Here is a 21,778-nt window from a genome sequence, read left to right as displayed (position 1 = left end):
GACAGCCGATATCCAAAAAGGCTGGAGGGAGGGGTAACATTTTATCCCTTCCCGAAACCCAAGACCCAGAGAGAGAAATGCCTGCTGTGGATCAAACAATGTGGACGACCCCCCCATCAGCTGAATGTCAGCGACGTAAACAGAAGCACCTACGTTTGTTCCAAGAAGCTATGTTGCTAAAATCTGCCCACTGCATCGAAAGAGAAAACCCTTACTTAAAATACGATTCAGTTTTACCACCTTACATGTTTGCGTAGCGGCGACTGTGTAGAAAATAGAACACATAAACATAGCTGGAATGAACCTGTTAGCCTAAGCATTTGTCTGTCTACAAACACGGCATGTAATGTCGTGGTTGTAGCCTATATAAGCATATTGCAGACCCTTTTGCCTGCTTCGATCTGAGATCTTGCCGTTTTTCCAAAAAATGCTTGTGATTTCTTTGGGTAGAGCTGAAATTGACACGGTTGAAAACATGTTGCCACGCCATTCATACCAATGCTGAGAATCTGTGTGAATGCTTGACTGATATAGCAACCGTTGCTAAGGGGGGCGGAGTTTGCGGAAGGGTCCATTGCTTCCCGCCTGAGAACTATAGCCAGTGGGCTGTCAAGCAGGATGATTTGATCATTTTGATTGATATTTTTAATTTTTTTGAACCCCCCGAACCCCCCCTGGCTACGGGCCTGCACTTATTCTACCCAGTTCTCTGTTCTAGCATTTTCCGGCAATGTAAACATTTGCGACCAACGACAGTTTTTTTTTTCATTCCCCTACTTACCCTTGTAATAGTACATTGAATTGCATTTAATGTACGAAATGTGCTATATAAATACATTTGCCTTGCCTTGCCTTGTAATAGTAACCTTACAAGCACACTGTAAACCCACTTAGCTGTTCTACAATACTTGAATACTCTCCCCCCATCTTTTCCATAACCAATATTGTATGCATCATGTAAATTCCATACTTTGTATGTATTATGTAAATATACCACATGTATGCTAGCATTCTCATCATGCTACATACAGCCGCGGAAAAAATTAAGAGACCACTTCAAAATTATCAGTTTCTCTGGTTTTACTATTTATTGGTATGTGTTAAAGTAAAATGTACATTTTTGTTTTATTCTATAACCTACTGGCAACATTCCTACCAAATTTCAAATAAAAATATTGTCATTTAGATCATTTATTTGCAGAAAAATGACAATTGGTCAAAATAGCAAAAAAGATGCAGTGTCTTCAGATCTCGAATAATGCAAAGAAAACAAGCTCATATTCATTTTTAAACTACACAATACTAATGCTTACACTTAGGAAGAGTTCAGAAATCAATATTTGGTGGAATAACCTTGATTTAAAATCACAACTTTCATGTGTCTTGGCATGCTCTCCATCAGTCTTTCACATTGCCGTTGGGTGACTTTATGCTACTCCTGGCGAAAGAATTCAAGCAGCTCGGCTTCTTTTCATGGCTTGTGACCATCCATCTTCCTCTTGATCACATTTCAGAGGTTTTTTATGGGATTCAGGTCTCGAAATTGGGCTGGCCATGACAGGGTCCTGATCTGGTGGTACTCCATCCACACCTTTACTGGCCTGGCTGTGTGGCATGGAGCATTGCCCTGCTGGAAAAAACATTTCTCAGAGTTGGGGAACATTGTCAGAGCAAAAGGAAGCAAGTTTTTCTTCCGAGACAACGTTGTACTTTGCCTGGCTGAGGTTTGTAAAAGACCATAAGGATTGAAAAAAGCGGACTGGAGGGTCTTCTAGTTCGTCTTCTCTGATGAGTCCAATTTTCAGCTTTGCCCAACACATGGTCGTCTGATGGTTAGACAGAGACCTGGAGAGGCCTACAAGCCAGAGAGTCTTGCACCTACTGTGAAATCAGACTCATCAGAGAAGACGAACTTAGAAGAACCTCCAGTCCGCTTTTTCAATCCTTATGGTCTTTTACAAACCTCAGCCAGGCAAAGTACAACGTTGTCCCGGAAGAAAAACTTGCTTCCTTTTGCTCTGACAATGTTCCCCAACTCTGAGAAGTGTTTTTTCCAGCAGGGCAATGCTCCATGCCACACAGCCAGGCCAGTAAAGGTGTGGATGGAGTACCACCAGATCAGGACCCTGTCATGGCCAGCCCAATTTCGAGACCTGAATCCCATAAAAAACCTCTGAAATGTGATCAAGAGGAAGATGGATGGTCACAAGCCATGAAAAGAAGCCGAGCTGCTTGAATTCTTGCGCCAGGAGTAGCATAAAGTCACCCAACGGCAATGTGAAAGACTGGTGGAGAGCATGCCAAGACACATGAAAGTTGTGATTTTAAATCAAGGTTATTCCACCAAATATTGATTTCTGAACTCTTCCTAAGTGTAAGCATTAGTATTGTGTAGTTTAAAAATGAATATGAGCTTGTTTTCTTTGCATTATTCGAGATCTGAAGACACTGCATCTTTTTTGCTATTTTGACCAATTGTCATTTTTCTGCAAATAAATGATCTAAATGACAATATTTTTATTTGAAATTTGGTAGGAATGTTGCCAGTAGGTTATAGAATAAAACAAAAATGTACATTTTACTTTAACACATACCAATAAATAGTAAAACCAGAGAAACTGATAATTTTGAAGTGGTCTCTTAATTTTTTCCGCGGCTGTATATGATTTCTTCGGCTATGTTCCTGATTATTTATTTCCCATCTGTATCTTCTCCCTCCCCTGCTACAAGCCCGCCCCGGCCAGCTTCAAGCAGATAGGCCTCAGTTCTGCTGAAGTCTCTTCTTCCCCGTGGGGAATATTGTGCTTTTTGTAAGGGTATGTCTAGACTTGATTTAAATTAAAAAATGTTTTACTACATTCCTTTTACTCTTATGTTATTATTGCTGAGGTCTTGTAAAATATAATCATACATGTCACTTTTGCCTCAAAGTTTTTAGTGAGGGAATATATAAAAAAAAAACATCAAGGCATGCCAGAAACCCAACTGACATGCCTTGATGATTTTGTGGTTGGCTGGATGGTTGATAAATCTAATAGGTATGTAATATAGCATATGCTTGCATTCCTGTTATCATGTGTTTTCTGTTAACATCTTAAATCCCTGTTCATATAGTTCCCTATTTAAGCTTTCACACTTTCCCTGGTAACCCCGTGTTTCACATCACATACATAATGCCTGAGAGGGTACCCTTGTGCACTTGACAACCCGACAGGTGGAGCAGCCCTAAGCCCTCATGGATTTAGCAGGAACGGCCCTCAAAGTCTGGGAGTCGGTGAGAGTGGACATTGGGATTGGAACTCAGTCAACCTGGAAAGCGTAGCAAAATGGTGCAGTGTTTTCAGATTGAATGTGTCCGAGGTGTTTGTAGTCTTGGCTCTGTAAATGGACCAAGCCACACACTATTCCTGTGGCTGTCTAGCAACACAGTGCTACATAAGCACATAAAGGAGGGGTGTCATTTGATTGGCTGTTGAGCTAAAATATCACTAACTTTTTCCCCAGAATTGCTGATTGGACCTCAACAGAAAGGTTTGAGCAAGTAGGAGAGAGAAGGACCACAATAAAGGTTTATCAAAGTGTGTATGAGAGGGAGGGTGTAAAGAGACGAAGAGGGGAAGGGAGGTAGATAGGCAAGGAAAAGAGAATGCTTCTCAGGTGGATTACATTGCAAAGGAATAGAGTGTGCATGTATGCTCAAAAAAGCTATAAAAAAAACACACATGGACTTAAGGAAATGTAAATATTTAGTTATGGGAAAAAAATACATAAGTTTGAGTTATACAAATGAAAGATACTTAACAAACTAGCTGTTGGGGGATTAAAAACATTGTTGCCCAGGCTTTAAAGATAATTCCTAAAGATGGAATCATTAATGGGTTATTTTATTATATAAATGGAAACTTTGTATTCTGACACACTACATCATTCTTCAAAATATATGAAACTAATCAAGGTCTGGAGCTCTCTTAAGAAACTTTATTTGCATTATGCGTTATTATGTAGGGATAATCTAAACATCTCATTAGTGCAGAGCCACTTGGTGCCAATGTTCTTCAGCACGAACACTTGCTGGAACCCCATGACTTGGTCCTGATCTGCCTGAAAAGGGAAGACGCATATTAAAATATACTTGCCCATGAGCTAGCTAAGACCACACACATACGGCCTCCTCAGAACCAAAACGTACAATGTAAACAGCTCTACATTTCTGGGATATAACCAGACAAAGAGAAGACTAATGGTTACATTTGACATTTCCTATGAGGGGGAATTGTGTTTCTTGTTCCCCTGAAATCACCTTAAACTGATGAGGAGACAATCAAACGTATATAAGCAACCTTACCTTGAGCTGTCCCATCACCATACTCATGACACAGCTGTCGGGTGTGGGGTGGTGGTCCTGTGCTGTGATAATGTGTTGGATAGATCGGAATGGCAGACTCTACACAGAAGCAGGAAACGGGCATTCCATCAGAATCACAAATCGCCTTGTATGTACAAACCACTAGGACACCATCTCAAACATAGGTGTAGCTGTACACATTCAGCTGTTACTCTTGACACTTTGGGCAGTGGCCCCAGAGACAAATGTATAGCTACACAACCTGACGGTAGTTTTAGTTTAATTACAAAAGTAACCACGTGCGCAACAGGGGTGAATAAGGACAAAATGTTACATTGGAAGCTATGAAAATTTCAGTTGGAAATCTTGATGCAATCAAGTTGACTTACATTTAACTTCGCCATGACGTCGTTTTTCCCCCGCACAGTGGTTCCTTCAAATGTCATAAAGCAGTCATCATACTGAGAAAAGAAACCAAAATCGTTTTTGGCGTCGCCCAAGTTGTGCTCATACAAGTAGTGCACTAGGAAAAAGTGCTTGTTTACTCACGTAGAGGTCCGCAAGCTTGACGCGGTCCGTGTCGAACTGTTGGTAGTATAGCTGTACAAACCCAGCGCCTATCTGTTCCCACAAAGGTTTGTCTTCCATTTCCAACTCGATGTCCACTAGCTAAAGCAACAACACAACACGTGTCACTGCTTCTGAACATGTGTCTGCTCAGCTAAAAACCCACACTTCTGACTTTCATTCAGCGATAACGTCATTAGCTAAACTAGCAAGATATTGAGATCTCTGTGAGACCTCCAGAAACAAAAACAGTTTCTTCCCTCTTGCTGTCTCTCTCCTGAACAACTAATCCCTCTGTGGCACTGTAAAAAAAAAAAATAACTCATTGTACAATTACCCCTGCAACCATATCTATTTATTCCACCCTTCCTATATAACCGTCATTCTCATACCATATTGTATTTTTATTTATTCCTGCTCTTCCTGGACTCTTTACTTTGCACTATTGTTTGTAAATATTTTTTAAGACTTGTTGACCATTGCACTGTTGTATTGTATTGTTTTGCACTGCTGTATTGTTTTGCACTGTTGTATTGTTTTGTGTTGTGATGTATGTATATTTGTGTAACATGTGTAAGCACACCTGAGAGCCACTGCACCAAGACAAATTCCTTGTTTGTGCAAACTAACTTGGCCAATAAAAGCTGATTCTGATTCTGATTTGATCAGAATATGTATGCTAGCCAGCTAGCAGGAAATGAAAACGACATTCTAACTTAAAAACTGTGTGAGTTGAGAAACAGGCAATCACGTGGGACACAATCATTTCACTCACAGCGCATGGACAAGTTAATGCTAACTAAACATAAGAGCATTAAATAAATGGCGTGTACCCCAGAGGAAAGTAGCAACTCACCGCCAAGCACAAAATCCAGAAAGACGGCCCGGGCCGGTTTGCTCCCCAAAATTCCCGCGAACAGTTAGTGTAACACTAGCGGCAATAAGGTAAAATATAGTTTACCGTGTCGGTGTCACAATAGCGGCAATAAGGAAGAGAACCGGATATTCAATGAGGGATAAAAGTTCGCCGACAATTTAAAAAAAAGGTCCCCAAGAACGCAACAGTTGAAAGGGAGAATCCCGGAATATAACAACAAAATACTTATGAAACAGTCGAACAGATTCGTCTCAGATTTAATAATTTTTGGATAACATTTTTGGATATGCATTAATAACAAAACAGGGTAACATGTAAGATAATTTAAAGATAATTAAGCTAAATATAAAAATAAAAATGTCGTATAACATATTCATGTCTACAATTACTTCCAATCAAAAGTCTGTAATTTACACATATCAAGTAACATGATGAAACATCAAAAGATACTCGCTCATAAAATTCAATTTAGTGAAGAAAATCAGTCGCTTGCACCCTCAATATGGGGGTAAAATTAAACCCTCATAACATCATTTTCTTGATTGATTGAAAGTCTTTAATGTCCCCAAGGGGCAATTTGATCTACAACATATAGCCAGCACATATAAGAGGACACATAAAACATGAAGTAATAAATAGTTAAGAACATAAATTCACATATAAACCACCATGCTACAGTACACTGTACTTAAAAAGATGAGTGCTGTAACATGGGCAGGGATAGAAGATGACCTATCACTTGTTGAGAAGCCCAATAGCTGATGGTATGAAAGATCGCAGGTATCTGTTGGACCTGTTATCTTTTCGGTAGGTATACCTCCTCCCTGATGGTAGGAGGCAGAACTCAGAGTGTAGTGGGTGAGTGATGTTAGCCAAAATGGCCATTGCCCTCTGTGTGACTCTGGCCTCATACACATGCCTAATGCTGTTGAGGTCAGTGCCAATTATTTTCTGACATATCTTGACAGTCTTACCCAGCCTATTTTTGTTGGTCACACTCAGATTGCCAAACCAACAGATCATAGCAAAGGTTAAAATTGACTCAATAAAAGATAGATAAAAAGTTTTTAGAAGTGAGCTGCTGACATTGAACACTTTCAACTTTCTTAAAAAGAACAGTCTCTGATTGGCCTTTTTACATATATAGTCTGTGTTGGTGTCAAAGTTCAGTCTATCATCCAGAATGGTGCCCAAGTACTTATATTGGCCTACCACCTCCAACGCTGTGCCATCAATCTGAGTTGGAATGATGGTGGGGGGATTACGGCGAAAGTCTATGCACATCTCTTTGGTTTTGGAGGTGTTGAGAGGTAAATAGGAGTCCTTGCACCATGAAATAAAATTGTCCAGAACTGGGCCATGGCCGGCCTCTTGGTCTTGCAGAAGGCTAATAATCACAGAATCATCAGCATATTTGATGATATGCCTTGATTCAAACATACTCTGACAGTCATTGGTGTAAAGCACAAACAGAAGTGGTGACAAAACGCATCCCTGAGGTGACCCTGTGGAACACATGAGGACCTCAGATAAGGTGTTATTTATGCGGGTTCTCTGTGACCTCAACGTTAGGAAGTCAACCAGCCAGCATATGGTACCAAAGTCAATATCAGGGAATTGTAATAGTCTCTGAGCAAGAATATGGGGCTGCATACAGTTGAAGGCTGATGAAAAATCAACAAAACACAGGCGTGCGTGTGTCTTCTTACCCCCTAAGTGACCAGTAACAAAGTCCAGAAGTGTTGCTGTAGCGTCCTCAACCCCCTTATTTGGTAGGTATGCAAATTGGAGTGGATCAATTCTGTCCTGAGTCATGACAAGTAAGCTCCTCTTCACAATACGCTCAAAACCTTTCATCACCAGAGAGGTCAGGGCCACAGGGCGGTAGTCATTCAGCGCCTTTGGAGAGGGAACTTTTGCCACTGGGACCACTACTGATTCCTTCCATACCCCTGGAACTTTCCTTTGTGATAGTGAGAGTTGAAAAATATATGTGAAAATACTGCTCAAAAACAGAGCACAGTCCTTAAGCAATCGTCCACTGATGTGGTCAGGCCCCTGGCTTTTCCTTATGTTAGTCCGCTCAAGAGTCTTCCAGACGTCATATTCGTCAATCAGAATCTGACTTCCCTCAGACTCAGATCTAAATTCGGCCAGATCATCCTTAAAATCCTGAGAGTCAAATCTTAAGTAAAACTGATTCAACTCCTCCACCAAGACAGTGTTGGGTTTATCAGATGCAGCCACCCCTTTTTTCTTATTACTCATTCCCACCATAGTCTTAATCCCTTTCCAAGCACAATAAGCATTTCCGTTCTTCAGTTGATCTTCCACCTTGTTCTTAAACTGGGTTTTGGCCAATTTTATTTCCCTTTTCACCATCCTTTGAGTATCTTTTTTTTGGTGTATGTCTTTCTGTTGAAAAGCAATTTTTTTCTTATTAAGAACCTGCTTAAGTGATCTACTCACCCAGGGTTTATTATTGGGGTATAATGTGATCGTCTTTGTAGGAATAATCATTTGCTCACAAAATTTGATATAGCTTGACACAGTAAAAGTCAGTTCGTCTAGATCTGTGCATGAGTCTTTAAAAACATCCCAATTGGTACTATAGAAGCAGCCATTCAACTCTTTAATGGCGCTATGTGTCCGTACTGGGACCTCTTTACGCTCAACTTTTCCTCTCTTAAGGGCTGATTTATAGATCGGGGCCAAAAAGTCACTACTATGGTCAGAAGATCCAAGGGGTGACATCGCGTAGGATTTATAGGCATCTTTAACAGTCCCGTAGCACATGTCTAAGATTCTTACGAACAGTATAAATGATAAGACCTGAATGGCCTGTGGCACACAGGCAGTCATGTATTTAATGAGTCATACACTAATGTGCCTGACACACACTTAATTAGTCTAGCTATTTGGGATCGGGTCTATTGGTCTATTTGTTATGATCTTCAAACCTTCCTGAACAATGTGTGTAATTTGACACGGCACATTCTCTGAGGATATTATAGTGATGGGGTGGGGGCGTTCATGCTACAACCTCAATCAAATGATGGACACACTTTCAAAATGCATTATACTGACCCAGTGCTGCAATTAAAGGCAAAGTAATAATGTTGTTTACTTAAAAACTTTTTTCTTTAATAAATTCAGTTATGTTATTACAGTTGGCGAATAGAGGTATAAACAGAATGTGTTAAGTCATGTTGTCCATTCTGGAAAACGAACAGAAATATAATCAGTAGCATTTGGTCATTTGTGACTGCATAGCAAATTGAACAAAAACAATGTATATGTTATAACATCATTTTAACGCAAATCCCCTTAATGCAAGAAAAGGTAAGTACTATATGCAATATAATTATTGTATAAATCTATTTACAGTAGTTGATATGCAGTACCCATTACGCCAGACAACCTCCCAGCAGACACATAGGACAGTTTAACAGAAAGAGGCACTTGGGCATCCATCTTTAAAAAAAACCTAAATAATTTGGCTACAAAGTTGTACTGGTTCAAACGGCAACTGAAACAAAAGATAAAAATCCAGATAACACCTAGCGCCTGGGTCCATATTGCTCTTGAAGCTGGAGCACCATGGGGTCTTTCCACAGCAGTTGCTGTGTGATGAACTATTCCTCTCTTTAGCCCTGCAGCCATTCCAAATGTTCAGGGTATGAGACGGTTGGCATGGGTCTACACTCCTCCTGAGCGGTCTGTATGAGGAGGGAAATAGTCATCGGTACGGAACACCGCAGGGAGCTCTTGACTGTGATGCTGGGGTCTTCTGGGGCTGGAGGGTTTCTGTAGGGGTGATGACAGAGCTAACATGTGACAGTCTGACACTGACAGTAAGAGGGCACAACATTATAGACTTAAACTAACAACCATTTATTACTTGTAGTCTGACTACACATTTCAAGAGTCTAAAATATTCTACATATCCTCATAACAAAATGTCACAGAAAATGTATAACATTAAACTCAGCAACTCATTAAGGTGATCCATTAATTTGCCTACTGGTCATACTTATGCCAATATTCCAGTGTTGTGCCTTACATTTAAGAATCCTGGAACACTCATGGTGCGGAAGATCTTTTTGAAGGCTCCAGGTAAGGTCCCCACCTCCCCTTCAGCCTGGGTTACCTGCTCCTCCATTGCATTCACATTGGCACCAACCATCTTCACAAAAGTCTTTCAGGGGAAGAACAAAGCACCTGCATTAAGCACAGTACCAAACAGAAGGGGATATGGGACAGATGAATGACCATCTCAGTGCATCCGTACCTCCAACTTGTCAATCTTTCTATAGATTTGTCTCATCTCTTCCGATTTTCTGTGGATTTGAGGTAGATTCTCGTTGACGATTTGTGATGTATCATTGCGGATCTAGATAAAACAGATACAAAAATAACACTAAGGTGGTATCTCAATATGTTGTCTCATTTACCAGTTATGTGACTTCACTTCACATATGTTTGGATCTGACTGTCTCTACAGGGTTTATATTTACCTAAAGATTACCAAGAAAACCTATGCATCAATAAATTAGAGAGTACTGCTATTGGTTTAACAAAACCGATCAGAAAACATGAGTAGGACCTAATATAACACAATATAACATCTTTAGTTAGGGCAGGTATCACTTTCCATATCAAGCATTCATCTTTAGTTAGGGCAGGTATCACTTACCATATCAAGCATCCATCTTTAGTTAGGGCAGGTATGACTTACCATATCAAGCATTCATCTTTAGTTAGGGCAGATATCACTTACCATATCCAGCATTCATCTTTAGTTAGGGCAGATATCACTTACCATATCAAGCATTCATCTTTAGTTAGGGCAGATATCACTTACCATATCAAGCATTCCTACGAATTCATCTACTCTTGTGAGCATTTCCTCCAGACTCTTCTCTAAGTGAAGGATCTGTGGATGACAGAAAACTTACATGAACATTAGCTCAGCTATAGGAGGTAAAAGTGTTACATCCACTACATATTCTGTACACAAGAGGTACAGTCCATTACGTTATTGGCATGCTTCATCCGTCCTCGTTCCTCCAGCCTGTGGCATAGACGTCCTCTACATTTATTATACTGACGACTGCCACAGCCGGCAAGACAACGGAGACATCTTATAATTTGCTGATGACTCTGCTCTTTTTAACTTTGCAAAAAGTGCCAGCAACGATTATTTTGCCTTCGTTAAGTTTCATGTTAAAGACCCTCATAACCCTTTTTACACATCCTATATTGAGTTTACATTAACATTTTCTGTAATCTGTTGGTATGGCAATGTTAGTGTCAAGGCTCTTTCTAAAATAGTAAAGGTCAGCAGTAAACTTCTTAGGTGCCCAGGAAAGTAACCTCACTGACCTACACAATAAGCAGGTTGTAGACAGGTCGTGCCCACCTCTTCTCTGACCTCCACAATAGACAGGTCGTGCCCACCCCCTCACTGACATACACAATAGACAGGTCGTGCCCACCCCCTCACTGACCTACACAATAGACAGGTCGTGCCCACCCCCTCACTGACCTACACAATAGACAGGTCGTGCCCACCACTACACAATAGACAGGTCGTGCCCACCCCCTCACTGACCTACACAATAGACAGGTCGTGCCCACCCCCTCACTGTCATACACAATAGACAGGTCGTGCCCACCCCCTCACTGACATACACAATAGACAGGTCGTGCCCACCCCCTCACTGACCTACACAATAGACAGGTCGTGCCCACCACTACACAATAGACAGGTCGTGCCCACCACTACACAATAGACAGGTCGTGCCCACCCCCTCACTGACCTACACAATAGACAGGTCGTGCCCACCCCCTCACTGACCTACACAATAGACAGGTCGTGCCCACCACTACACAATAGACAGGTCGTGCCCACCACTACACAATAGACAGGTCGTGCCCACCCCCTCACTGACCTACACAATAGACAGGTCGTGCCCACCACTACACAATAGACAGGTCGTGCCCACCACTACACAATAGACAGGTCGTGCCCACCCCCTGACTGATCTACACAATAGACAGGTCGTGCCCACCACTTCCACTCCCACCCTCTGGCTTTTGATACCTGCATTTCTATATTTTTTATTGTTGTATTGTTGTCTGTTGTGTTTTTTTTATTGTTGTCTATGTCTTGAGGAAAAACCAATTGCCCTCCTGGGACAAACTTGCTAAAGTAGGCTTAATTCAATAGAGAGTTTGTTTAAAATTATTTTTAAAAAGTCACTTTATATGAACAATCTTATGGTGTGCAATCATGTCTTTCTTCTGCACTGTAATAACTTGCAATGACTGTTCTCTATTTAGGTTCGAATTCATGTAATAACACATAACCCAGTTTGTGAATTTAAATTGAGACCTCAGCAGTTGTTTAATTTGGCATTAAAAACAAAGAAAATAATGATTATGAATAATTAAATTAAATGTACACCTGTGTCAATACAAGTACAAATAATTGCAACAAACCTTATGAGTATTTGTTTCCACTATCAAATCAATTAAGTACTGTAGAATACGTGTTTTAACTGGTGTTAAAATCCTTAGTTTATTATGCTGTATATAACGACAAACCAAGAGGCAATTGGCGTAAAATGATGTGTGAGTGATCAAGAACATCTCATTTGTCATGAGTGTCTGTCCTTGATTCCTCCATCCTCATTGCCTTCCTACCTCGATTCCTTCACGTTTTTATCAGAGGCAGGGTTTAGGACGTAACGAAAGGAAGGAAGGAACAGGATTGACAAATAAAGAAATTATGTACCTACCGTCTGTTCACAACTCGAACGTTTCGAATGAAAATTCTTCACAGAATACATGTGCACATAACAGCAGGCTAATGAGAGTGCACGCGACAAACACAAATTCTCTGGTAAATTATTAAGTAGACCAACAAACGAGGCACTGTCTCTGCATGACTACTGTCACACAGTACAAGTTAGCGGAGAGACAGCTAGCGTTAACGGTTATGGGTGCACAGTTGACAGCGATAGCTTTTTTTCACTATCGAAGAAAAAGTCGTAATTAATAAACATTTTTTGACTCTAACCTCATCACTTGCATTGGCTCTGATGTACGCAGAGTAACTTTGGGCGGTGTGTCTCAGGATCTCATCGTCCACGCAATCTGGCACGGGCTCCCCGGAGTTGAAGCTTGGACTCTGAGACACCGCAGCGCCGAAGCTGGGGCTCTGAGAGACAGTTCCGCTACTGAGGGCCTCGCTGACCATGGACAAGCTGCTGGCGCTCTGGGAAACGATCCCGCTATCTCGGCTGACCTCCGCACTAGACTCCTCCAACGGAGACAGAACACCAAACCTGTCGGGACGATGGGCTTGAGCCATACTCACACCACAGATTTGTTTTCTCTATGAAAAATGGTTGTGTAGTTGTCTTTGTGGTCTGATCACATGATGACAGTGGCTCAAAGGAGTCAATCAAAACGTTTTTTTTTTTTTTTACAACCGCGTTTCGAAGTAACTTAAGGCTAAAACGCAGTTTACCATACGTTAAAATGCATTTCTCTTTGCATTTATTAACCATAACCTCACAGTCTGTTAAGAAATACTTGTAGAGGCGAAGTATATGTAACTTAAAAGTAAGGTTGCTGCCCATGAAGGCTACACTGAAATACATCATATAGGTTTATTGTTTCAATGTTTCATCTTTCCTAGATGTAGGTTGATTTGATTGAGTACTTTATTTACATCTGAAAAAATCTGTATAATAATAATAAAAAAAGATTATTATATTTAAATCACGTCATTAACCGGGTTGTGAAACCACAGAGAAAATGAAGATTAATGAGCACATCACGGAAGAGACAGTGACTCAAATGCATATCAGAAAAAGGTTCCAAGAAAATATCCAGATCGGCATCTGATCATGCACCTCAACCTGAATCCTATTAAGCAATGTATTATTTTTGCTCACTTCCCATAAAAGATTGATCTGGACATTGTTGACTCCTACACACTCTAGTTCCAGCCATTCAACTTCATAGATTTATTTTGTGGGGATGGCTGGGCTCTTTGTGGCCAACCTCACCACCTGATGTGTTAAGAAGTCAGCTGCCAGGCTTCGAACCAAAACCAAGAGACGTGATATCACTCCTATTTAAGCCTCTCTACACCGGCTCTCTGACCTCTCAGTGTTGTACTCTCTACACTGGCTCTCTGACCTCTCCGCCTCTACGCAGCGGAACGTACTTTAAGATCCCCAGGCAGAGGTCTTTTGTCTGTTCCAGAGGCCAGGCTGAAAACTAAAAGGGGACAGAGTCAGTGCAGTCAGCTTCCTTTAAAGCAGCAATACAGAGTTCTCTTCCTAAACTAGCAAGATAACTACCTAAAAGGCATGCGAAAACCTTGCAAACACCACCAACAGCCCAGCTGACACTGATAGACGCTTGCCAACACACTAAATAGTTTCTTTTGGCAGTATAGCTGGCAGTCATGCGTGTGAAGGCTTTTATTTTTTTTAAATAAAAATATATTAAAAATAATATAAAAATATGTTTCTTTATAAAATAAACAGATACATCAAAGCAATCTCAATCGTTTCTTATCTGAATGCAATACACACCACTATAAAATTATGAAATATGAAAATGAAACAACCAGTGCTTTATGGTGTAATGGAGAGGATTAGAGTTTTTTTTTTTAAACAATTTATTCACAATAAAAATGGATATGAACACAGATTGGACAAAAATGGACAACAGCCTGACATTCCAGAAAGAGATTTGAAGAAATCTTAGCAATAAATAATACCAACGCAACATTTGTGTATGATGGAAGCTGGCAATGATGATTGAGCCGCACAAAAACCTTGCATATGCCAGCAGGTGGTGCTAAATCACAAAATAGGCCAACAACGCACGGGATGGTACCGCATGTGTCTCTGAAGAGCAGCATGAGTACCTGTCTACGTTCCCGAGTGGTAACAAAAAACTAATATTAAAAATAACGTGTGCAGATCAGATATATTTCCAGGGATCGAACATGGTATTGACACGAAAGGTGTGCAGCTTGGGCTTCATTCTGAAAGATAAACTCCACAGGCATGTACATGATTCTAAATGAAAGGATTCACTTGCTCTTTAAATGTGACATTATTCCCAGGGTTACATTTGTTGAAAACGATTAAAAAAGGGTAGGCTACTTCAGTAGGCTACCACTAATCCCAATAGGCATCCCTTCACCCAGTCATTAGTGGTGATCCGTGATGCATTTGTACCTCCCATGCAAACCAGGCTGTTCAGAGTGGGAAACAACACACAGATAGGACAGTGAGATGTGTTACCAGAGATGAGACAGGACTCTGGGGTGGAGAGTTTAGTGACAGGGAAACTGACTGACCGCATGGCCTTCAGATGGTGTTCTGCAGCCATTAAAGCCAACATCAGTGTGGTGAAACAAACGTTGTGTATCTCCTCAGCTTATGTCGTGAAGACAATAAAATGCACTCAGCAAATAGATGTTACTTAAAAAAGAAAATGTTTGGTTGAAGTGTTATAGTAAAGAGACTCAATGTAACAGCTCCCAATAAGAAATTCCAGAATGTATGGAACACTTTTGTAACGTACACAAAAAGGACAAAAAAAGTCTTAAAAAGTGGCAAAGGTCCATTTGTGGGGAAGACTAAATTGAACTGTGTGGGAAATTCTACAATTCTTAGTGGAGTTGCCTAGAACTCTTCTGTATCAAGGGTAAACAATATTTAAATTCTGGTTACTGTTTCTTTAAATGTATGTGTGGACTAGCCAGTCCCCAGATACACAAACCAACTCTAATCAACACAAATAAATTCAAAATAAACTTAGAAAATGCAAAAGCTCCAATTTGGTCCCATTATTGAGGAGCTACAGAGACTTGCTTAAAGTGAGTGGGAAAAGACAAATCAACAGTTATGTTTGTTTAGTGGTCTGGCAAATGCAAAAACAAATACAAAACAAAAATAAGCATTGAGAAGATGTTGCCATTTCATCATCGTATTAAGTATCTGTTAAATTATTCCTTTTATATAAAAATACTTTTTTCCTGACATCATTGCATTTAGAAGGTTTAAAGTCTCCATTCTGGTGATGTTCCAACTCAGTCTCTGGGCAATCAGGTGTTTGTGTGTGGAGACAGTGAACGTGAAGGAAAAGGAAAGATAGAGAGAACGATAGAGAGAAAGTAGAAAGGAAATGACAATCAGTCTGAGGTATGGTGTAGGGCATTATAGTGTGATAACAGTGCCATCTTCCTCCACCCCTCCTTTGGGAAGGGCAAGGCTGTGGCGTGGGTCTGTGCGCAGTGAGCTGAGGATTTTGTGCAGGCTGCCATTGCTGTGGCGAAGACCAGGAGTACTGGCATGGTGGGAGTGGGGGTTGATGTGGGGACCTTGCAGGCTTAGGTCTCTGTGGAGCTGGTAGCTCAAGCTGCTAGGGCCAGACCCATTGAGGCTGGGCTGTGAGTGGAATGATGCCGTAGAGATGATAGAGGGGGGGCGCGTGGGGGGGCTGGGGGGTGTGTTGGGCAGGGCATGAGGTGGGATGTAGGGGAGCTGGGGCTGCAGACGCGATGAGGTGGAGGCCACGGATGCGTTGGAGCGACGCGATGGCCTCTTAATGCTGCTCTCGATCACGATGTCGGATTCCTCGTCACTCTCCAGGTCGTCACCGCCGTAGTTGCTGTGGGCGCCCCCGGGGATGGGTGAGGATGGCACGTGGCTGCTGGGCAGAAGGGCAGGGTAGCCGCAGGAGCCCGCACTGCTGTCCGAGCTCTGGCCTGAGCTGCCGGATGTGCGGCTGGCACGCACCACATTGTTGCGTTGGTTGACAGGCTTCACCGTGACGATAAGGTTGTGGCTGTTGGCGATCATCATATCCGTCACCTGATCCAGAGTCTTCCCGGTCACCTCTATGCCATTAACCTCCAGTACCTCATCATTGACAGCCAGCAGCCCTGTGCTCTCCGCCAACCCCCCTGGTACCATCCGTGAGATGAAGATGCCTGGAACCTTCTCTAAGCCATGGGGTGTGACCCGAACGCTGGTCCCATCCCGTATATAGAAGCCAAGGGGCTTGTCAGATCCATGCCGGTAGAGCCGAACCCGGCGGTGGGACTCAGGCAGGATATCTACATCGATGATGGAGGACACCGGTCTGAAGTCCTGTGGCATGCCAATGCGGATGTGAGGACGCTTTCGGTTTAAGTCGTTGCGGAGTGTCACCACAGCTTTCTTCTTCCGCGTGAGTGTGCTGCTGCCAAAGCTACTGTAGTCCACTTCCTCTGCAAAGAGAAGACAGACAAGTGTCACAAATCACTGCTCAAATGATATAACTGTACCCTAAAGTAGCTCCCAACTATAAAGATCAATCTCCTCCAGCTCCACACATCAAGTAGCCCCTGGAGCTAGTTATTGTCCACCTTTGGAAACCTTTTGAAAGAAGAAAGGTCAACGTAAAACAAGACGAAACGGCCCACTGAAGCTAAACCAAACAAATCACACTGGATTTGACTGGATTTGAAACTGTTAACCAAGCTGCAAACAGACTCTTCTGAAGTTCAAACTACAGCTAAAACTACTTTTACTCAAAACAACCTTCTTAAGTTTCAGCTAAGTGCACTAACCCTTCCACCTCTACTAGGATCTCTATTAGCCTGTATAACCTCCATATCAAAGCCCTATGCACCATTGCTTCAGTCCCAGGGATCCCGTAGATGGAGTATCCTGTATCTTTACGCAATCGTGTTGTGGTGCAGTACTAGCCAGTGGCTTGGGAGACTTCAAAAGTTGCTGTGCTGAATGGCTAGTTCTATAGCTTAACAGTTCAACTGTAAAAACACATTAGAATCATTTGTGTTTGAAGAAGTAGGTACTAAACACAAGATGGGACTAATGCGTTTATTGAATGCTTGGTTTTCAGCATAAAAAAAAAAAGTCATTACTCATTTTGCATTCCAGATTGGGTCAGTGATCCCAAGATAACAGTCCTGACCCTCACAGCCTGGGACCCCCACAGCCCACAGCCCACATGCCGCCGCACCCCCCCCCCCCCCCCCCCCCCTAAATATGGCCTGGTGTGCAACCACCTGATCCATTCATGGCAAATGGAAGTTCAAGGGGAGTTGACAAACCTCCACCCTCATATGTAACTATTCTAGAACAGCTGGGTTTCAGGTAAGTGTGCTCGTCATTAGTACTTGTCTAAACTTGTCCTTTTGTTTTTGCTCTTTCTGTTGGAAAGAGGTGGGGAGGATGTGGGAGGACCACGACAGTCTGAATGTGGGGTCATTCGCCATGGCAACTATCAAAATGGTAGCGCTCCTTTTGCTCAAGGAACAGACCAAAGAGTGGCCATCCGCACTGATTCTCTACATTTCAAGTTAAGGTATTTCACCACTTCTAAAACCATCCAGAGCCACATCTGGATTAGCATGTAGATACGCACTAGGTCTAGGAGCACCCAGCCCACTCCTCAAGTTGAATTGCCAGCTCTTCTAGTGTACACGCATATGTGAAAATGTAATTCCATCTAAGGGGGACACAGCTAAATCTCCACTGTTGTTTCTGTGTTCCTCTAATTATGGGCTTTAACAAGCAGACCATCCAATGCTTTAATAAGCTACCTCTTCAGGCGAGTATTCCTCAACTGGCCATGTGCCGGGGCGATGCCCCTACACACATTCCATCATGCCAGCTCCAGTACATGCTTTTAAAGGCTTCTGAATTTCATCAAAGCCGCCTGCCCACAGATATTCGTAGTCTGGGCCCAGCCTGCTGCCTGATTAGTTTGATTCAAGCCAGCCAGGCCTTTTTACCCAGCTCTGGAATTTAAGCCACTGGTGCAACTCCTGATGGAAAACCCAGAGAGAGAGAGAAAAAGAGAGAGAGAGAAAAAGACAGACAGAGAGAGAGAGAGAGAGGAGGGGAGCAGTTAGTTATTTCCTCATTACAGTCACTACCCTGCCCCCAACACTAATGAGAAATGGTGGGTGTAGCTCACACAACAGCACCACACACACACACACACACACACACACACACACACACACACACACACACACACACACACACACACACACACACCTTTCTCACTCCATATAACACACATCTTCCAGACTCAGGGGCGTCGTCAGGCCTATATTGCTGGGGCACGTGCCCCAGTAAAAGTCGCCAGTGCCCCAGTAACTCCAGTGTCAAATGTACCTGCAGTAGCGCCGTTCTCATTACGGAACCGGCAGGAATCATCAAGGCATCTCCATGAGCCTGCTACTTACAAGCCAATCAAAAAAATAAATGGGCTACACAATAGCTAATCAGATAATAGTACTACTGTATCTGGGGAAGATCTAACGCAACAACCAATGAAAAAAAGCACAATTATTCTGGAATTGGTCACGTCATTCCTTCGAAAGTTTCGTTGTTCAAGGTCATCTCTCCCCGTTTCTCAGTTCTTACTTTCTGAGGAAGAGGTATGATATGCTCTCTATTTTCAAAATCTAATAACTGTCCCCTTTACAAATTGACATCCACCACTATTCAAAGTTCTGTCCTGATTATTCTAATAATACTGCTCATTTTAATATGATTATAATGGTGGTGACTTAGTATTATCATATATTAATATGATAGTGTCGCATGGTATAAAATAAACCTGTGGCTATTTAGCTTGGGGTATGCTCATTGCAAATGTGCACATATGCACATTTTAATATGATTATTAAGGTGGTGAGTTGTTCTTATATTGCATATTAATATGATCGTGTCGCATGGTATAAAATACACCTTTGGTTCTGTTCGTTATTAGCATGCTAGGTCTCGCTAGCATGTATGCGTTAAGGTTAGCTAGGCTTGCTAGCTGCCTGTATGGCACTTACCCGTCTTCATAACTTGAGAGCCCAGGCAGTAACCGTTAATAGCATGCCACATAGACATGTATAGGTAGACGCCGCCTCCACGGCTTCTCGGCGAAACGCGTCGCCGCCATATTGTTACAGGAGCTCTCTGACGTCAGAGGTCTGTCAAACAACCGCAAGTTGCCAGGAGCTGCGGTTTATCTGGATACAAATCACGATAACCTTTTACATTTCGCAACCAATTTCATGGAGTATTCAAGGGTTTATGCTCTACGTGAAGTGTGTGAAAAAGATTTGCCTCTACATTACTTTGAATCTCGCTAGTTAAATCGCCAGTCATTCATGTGCATGGGTCTATGATAAACGCGCACCTTTCTTGCACAGCTCGTGCACTTTGAAAATACTGAGAAGATCTATAAACTATCAAAATAGTGCTTCTTTAGTTACTACGTATTGACCATCATTAAGAGAAAGAGCATACATCAAATAGTGAGAAACTGGCAGTCAGTGTGTTTTTCATAGTTTAATAGTTCCTTTTCAAGTATGTGCATTAAGAAACCTTGAACAGTGCAATTGGCAATACACAGTTATTTCACAAATCAACATTACAAAAAAAGCTATATATTTCTATAGCAGTAAAAATATACACATCTCAATATATACATACACTTCTCAATAGTTGAACTGTAATATAAATAACATAGCATATATATAATACAATATAATATAATGACTCAGTATAATGTGCAATGGAATAACATATGATATATATAATATGTGATACAATATAATATAATGTAATATATTTTAAGTATAGGTATATATTCATATTATATAATATATATATATATATACAGCCGCGGAAAAAATTAAGAGACCACTTCAAAATTATCAGTTTCTCTGGTTTTACTATTTATTGGTATGTGTTAAAGTAAAATGTACATTTTTGTTTTATTCTATAACCTACTGGCAACATTCCTACCAAATTTCAAATAAAAATATTGTCATTTAGATCATTTATTTGCAGAAAAATGACAATTGGTCAAAATAGCAAAAAAGATGCAGTGTCTTCAGATCTCTAATAATGCAAAAAAAACAAGCTCATATTCATTTTTAAACTACACAATACTAATGCTTTAACTTAGGAAGAGTTCAGAAATCAATATTTGGTGGAATAACCTTGATTTAAAATCACAACTTTCATGTGTCTTGGCATGCTCTCCACCTGTCTTTCACATTGCCGTTGGGTGACTTTATGCTACTCCTGGCGCAAGAATTCAAGCAGCTCGGCTTCTTTTCATGGCTTGTGACCATCCATCTTCCTCTTGATCACATTTCAGAGGTTTTTTATGGGATTCAGGTCTCGAAATTGGGCTGGCCATGACAGGGTCCTGATCTGGTGGTACTCCATCCACACCTTTACTGGCCTGGCTGTGTGGCATGGAGCATTGCCCTGCTGGAAAAAACATTTCTCAGAGTTGGGGAACATTGTCAGAGCAAAAGGAAGCAAGTTTTTCTTCCTGGACAACTTTGTACTTTGCCTGGCTGAGGTTTGTAAAAGACCATAAGGATTGAAAAAAGCGGACTGGAGGGTCTTCTAGTTCGTCTTCTCTGATGAGTCCAATTTTCAGCTTTGCCCAACACATGGTCGTCTGATGGTTAGACGGAGACCTGGAGAGGCCTACAAGCCAGAGAGTCTTGCGCCTACTGTGAAATCGGACTCATTAGAGAAGACGAACTTAGAAGAACCTCCAGTCCGCTTTTTCAATCCTTATGGTCTTTTACAAACCTCAGCCAGGCAAAGTACAACGTTGTCACGGAAGAAAAACTTGCTTCCTTTTGCTCTGACAATGTTCCCCAACTCTGAGAAGTGTTTTTTTCAGCAGGGCAATGCTCCATGCCACACAACCAGGCCAGTAAAGGTGTGGATGGAGTACCACCAGATCAGGACCCTGTCATGGCCAGCCCAATTTCGAGACCTGAATCCCATAAAAAACCTCTGAAATGTGATAAAGAGGAAGATGGATGGTCACAAGCCATGAAAAGAAGCCGAGCTGCTTGAATTCTTGCGCCAGGAGTAGCATGAAGTCACCCAACGGCAATGTGAAAG

At 41.7% G+C, this 21,778-nt stretch overlaps 3 protein-coding genes across 4 annotated transcripts in view; all 3 read right to left on the bottom strand.

Moving 5' to 3' along the window:
* Positions 1-3,733: 3,733 nt before the first annotated feature.
* On the bottom strand, positions 3,734-5,885 carry nutf2l (nuclear transport factor 2, like). Of its 2 annotated transcripts, none has more exons than XM_080836612.1 (5): positions 5,769-5,885; positions 4,895-5,014; positions 4,735-4,806; positions 4,346-4,444; positions 3,734-4,101 (listed from the first exon to the last, which is right to left on the bottom strand). In XM_080836612.1, exons 2-5 carry the CDS (start codon positions 4,991-4,993, stop codon positions 3,988-3,990), a joined length of 384 nt encoding a protein of 127 aa, XP_080692738.1. In that variant the 5' UTR covers positions 4,994-5,014; positions 5,769-5,885; the 3' UTR covers positions 3,734-3,987. The 2 variants fall into 2 exon arrangements, with proteins under 2 accessions (XP_080692738.1, XP_080692739.1); XM_080836613.1 differs by having other exon boundaries at positions 4,895-5,214; positions 5,769-5,838.
* A 3,155-nt stretch (positions 5,886-9,040) lies between these two features.
* bloc1s4 (biogenesis of lysosomal organelles complex-1, subunit 4, cappuccino) lies at positions 9,041-13,215 on the bottom strand. Its single transcript, XM_080836676.1, has 5 exons — positions 12,874-13,215; positions 10,654-10,725; positions 10,081-10,182; positions 9,853-9,987; positions 9,041-9,596 (listed from the first exon to the last, which is right to left on the bottom strand). Exons 1-5 carry the CDS (start codon positions 13,165-13,167, stop codon positions 9,489-9,491), a joined length of 711 nt encoding a protein of 236 aa, XP_080692802.1. The 5' UTR covers positions 13,168-13,215; the 3' UTR covers positions 9,041-9,488.
* Positions 13,216-15,843: 2,628 nt separating this feature from the next.
* Positions 15,844-21,778, bottom strand: part of pard6gb (par-6 family cell polarity regulator gamma b) — a 51,545-nt gene continuing 45,610 nt past the window's right edge. The window contains exon 3 of the mRNA XM_080836724.1: positions 15,844-17,097. Coding sequence (XP_080692850.1) covers positions 16,043-17,097 — 1,055 coding nt within the window. The 3' untranslated portion in view covers positions 15,844-16,042. The remainder of the gene's footprint in view (positions 17,098-21,778) is intronic.

Source organism: Sprattus sprattus (assembly GCF_963457725.1).
Source record: "Sprattus sprattus genome assembly, chromosome: 4".
Lineage (NCBI taxonomy): Eukaryota > Metazoa > Chordata > Actinopteri > Clupeiformes > Clupeidae > Sprattus > Sprattus sprattus.
Note: the sequence above shows the minus strand (reverse complement) of the source record. Positions and strands in the feature narration are given on the sequence as shown.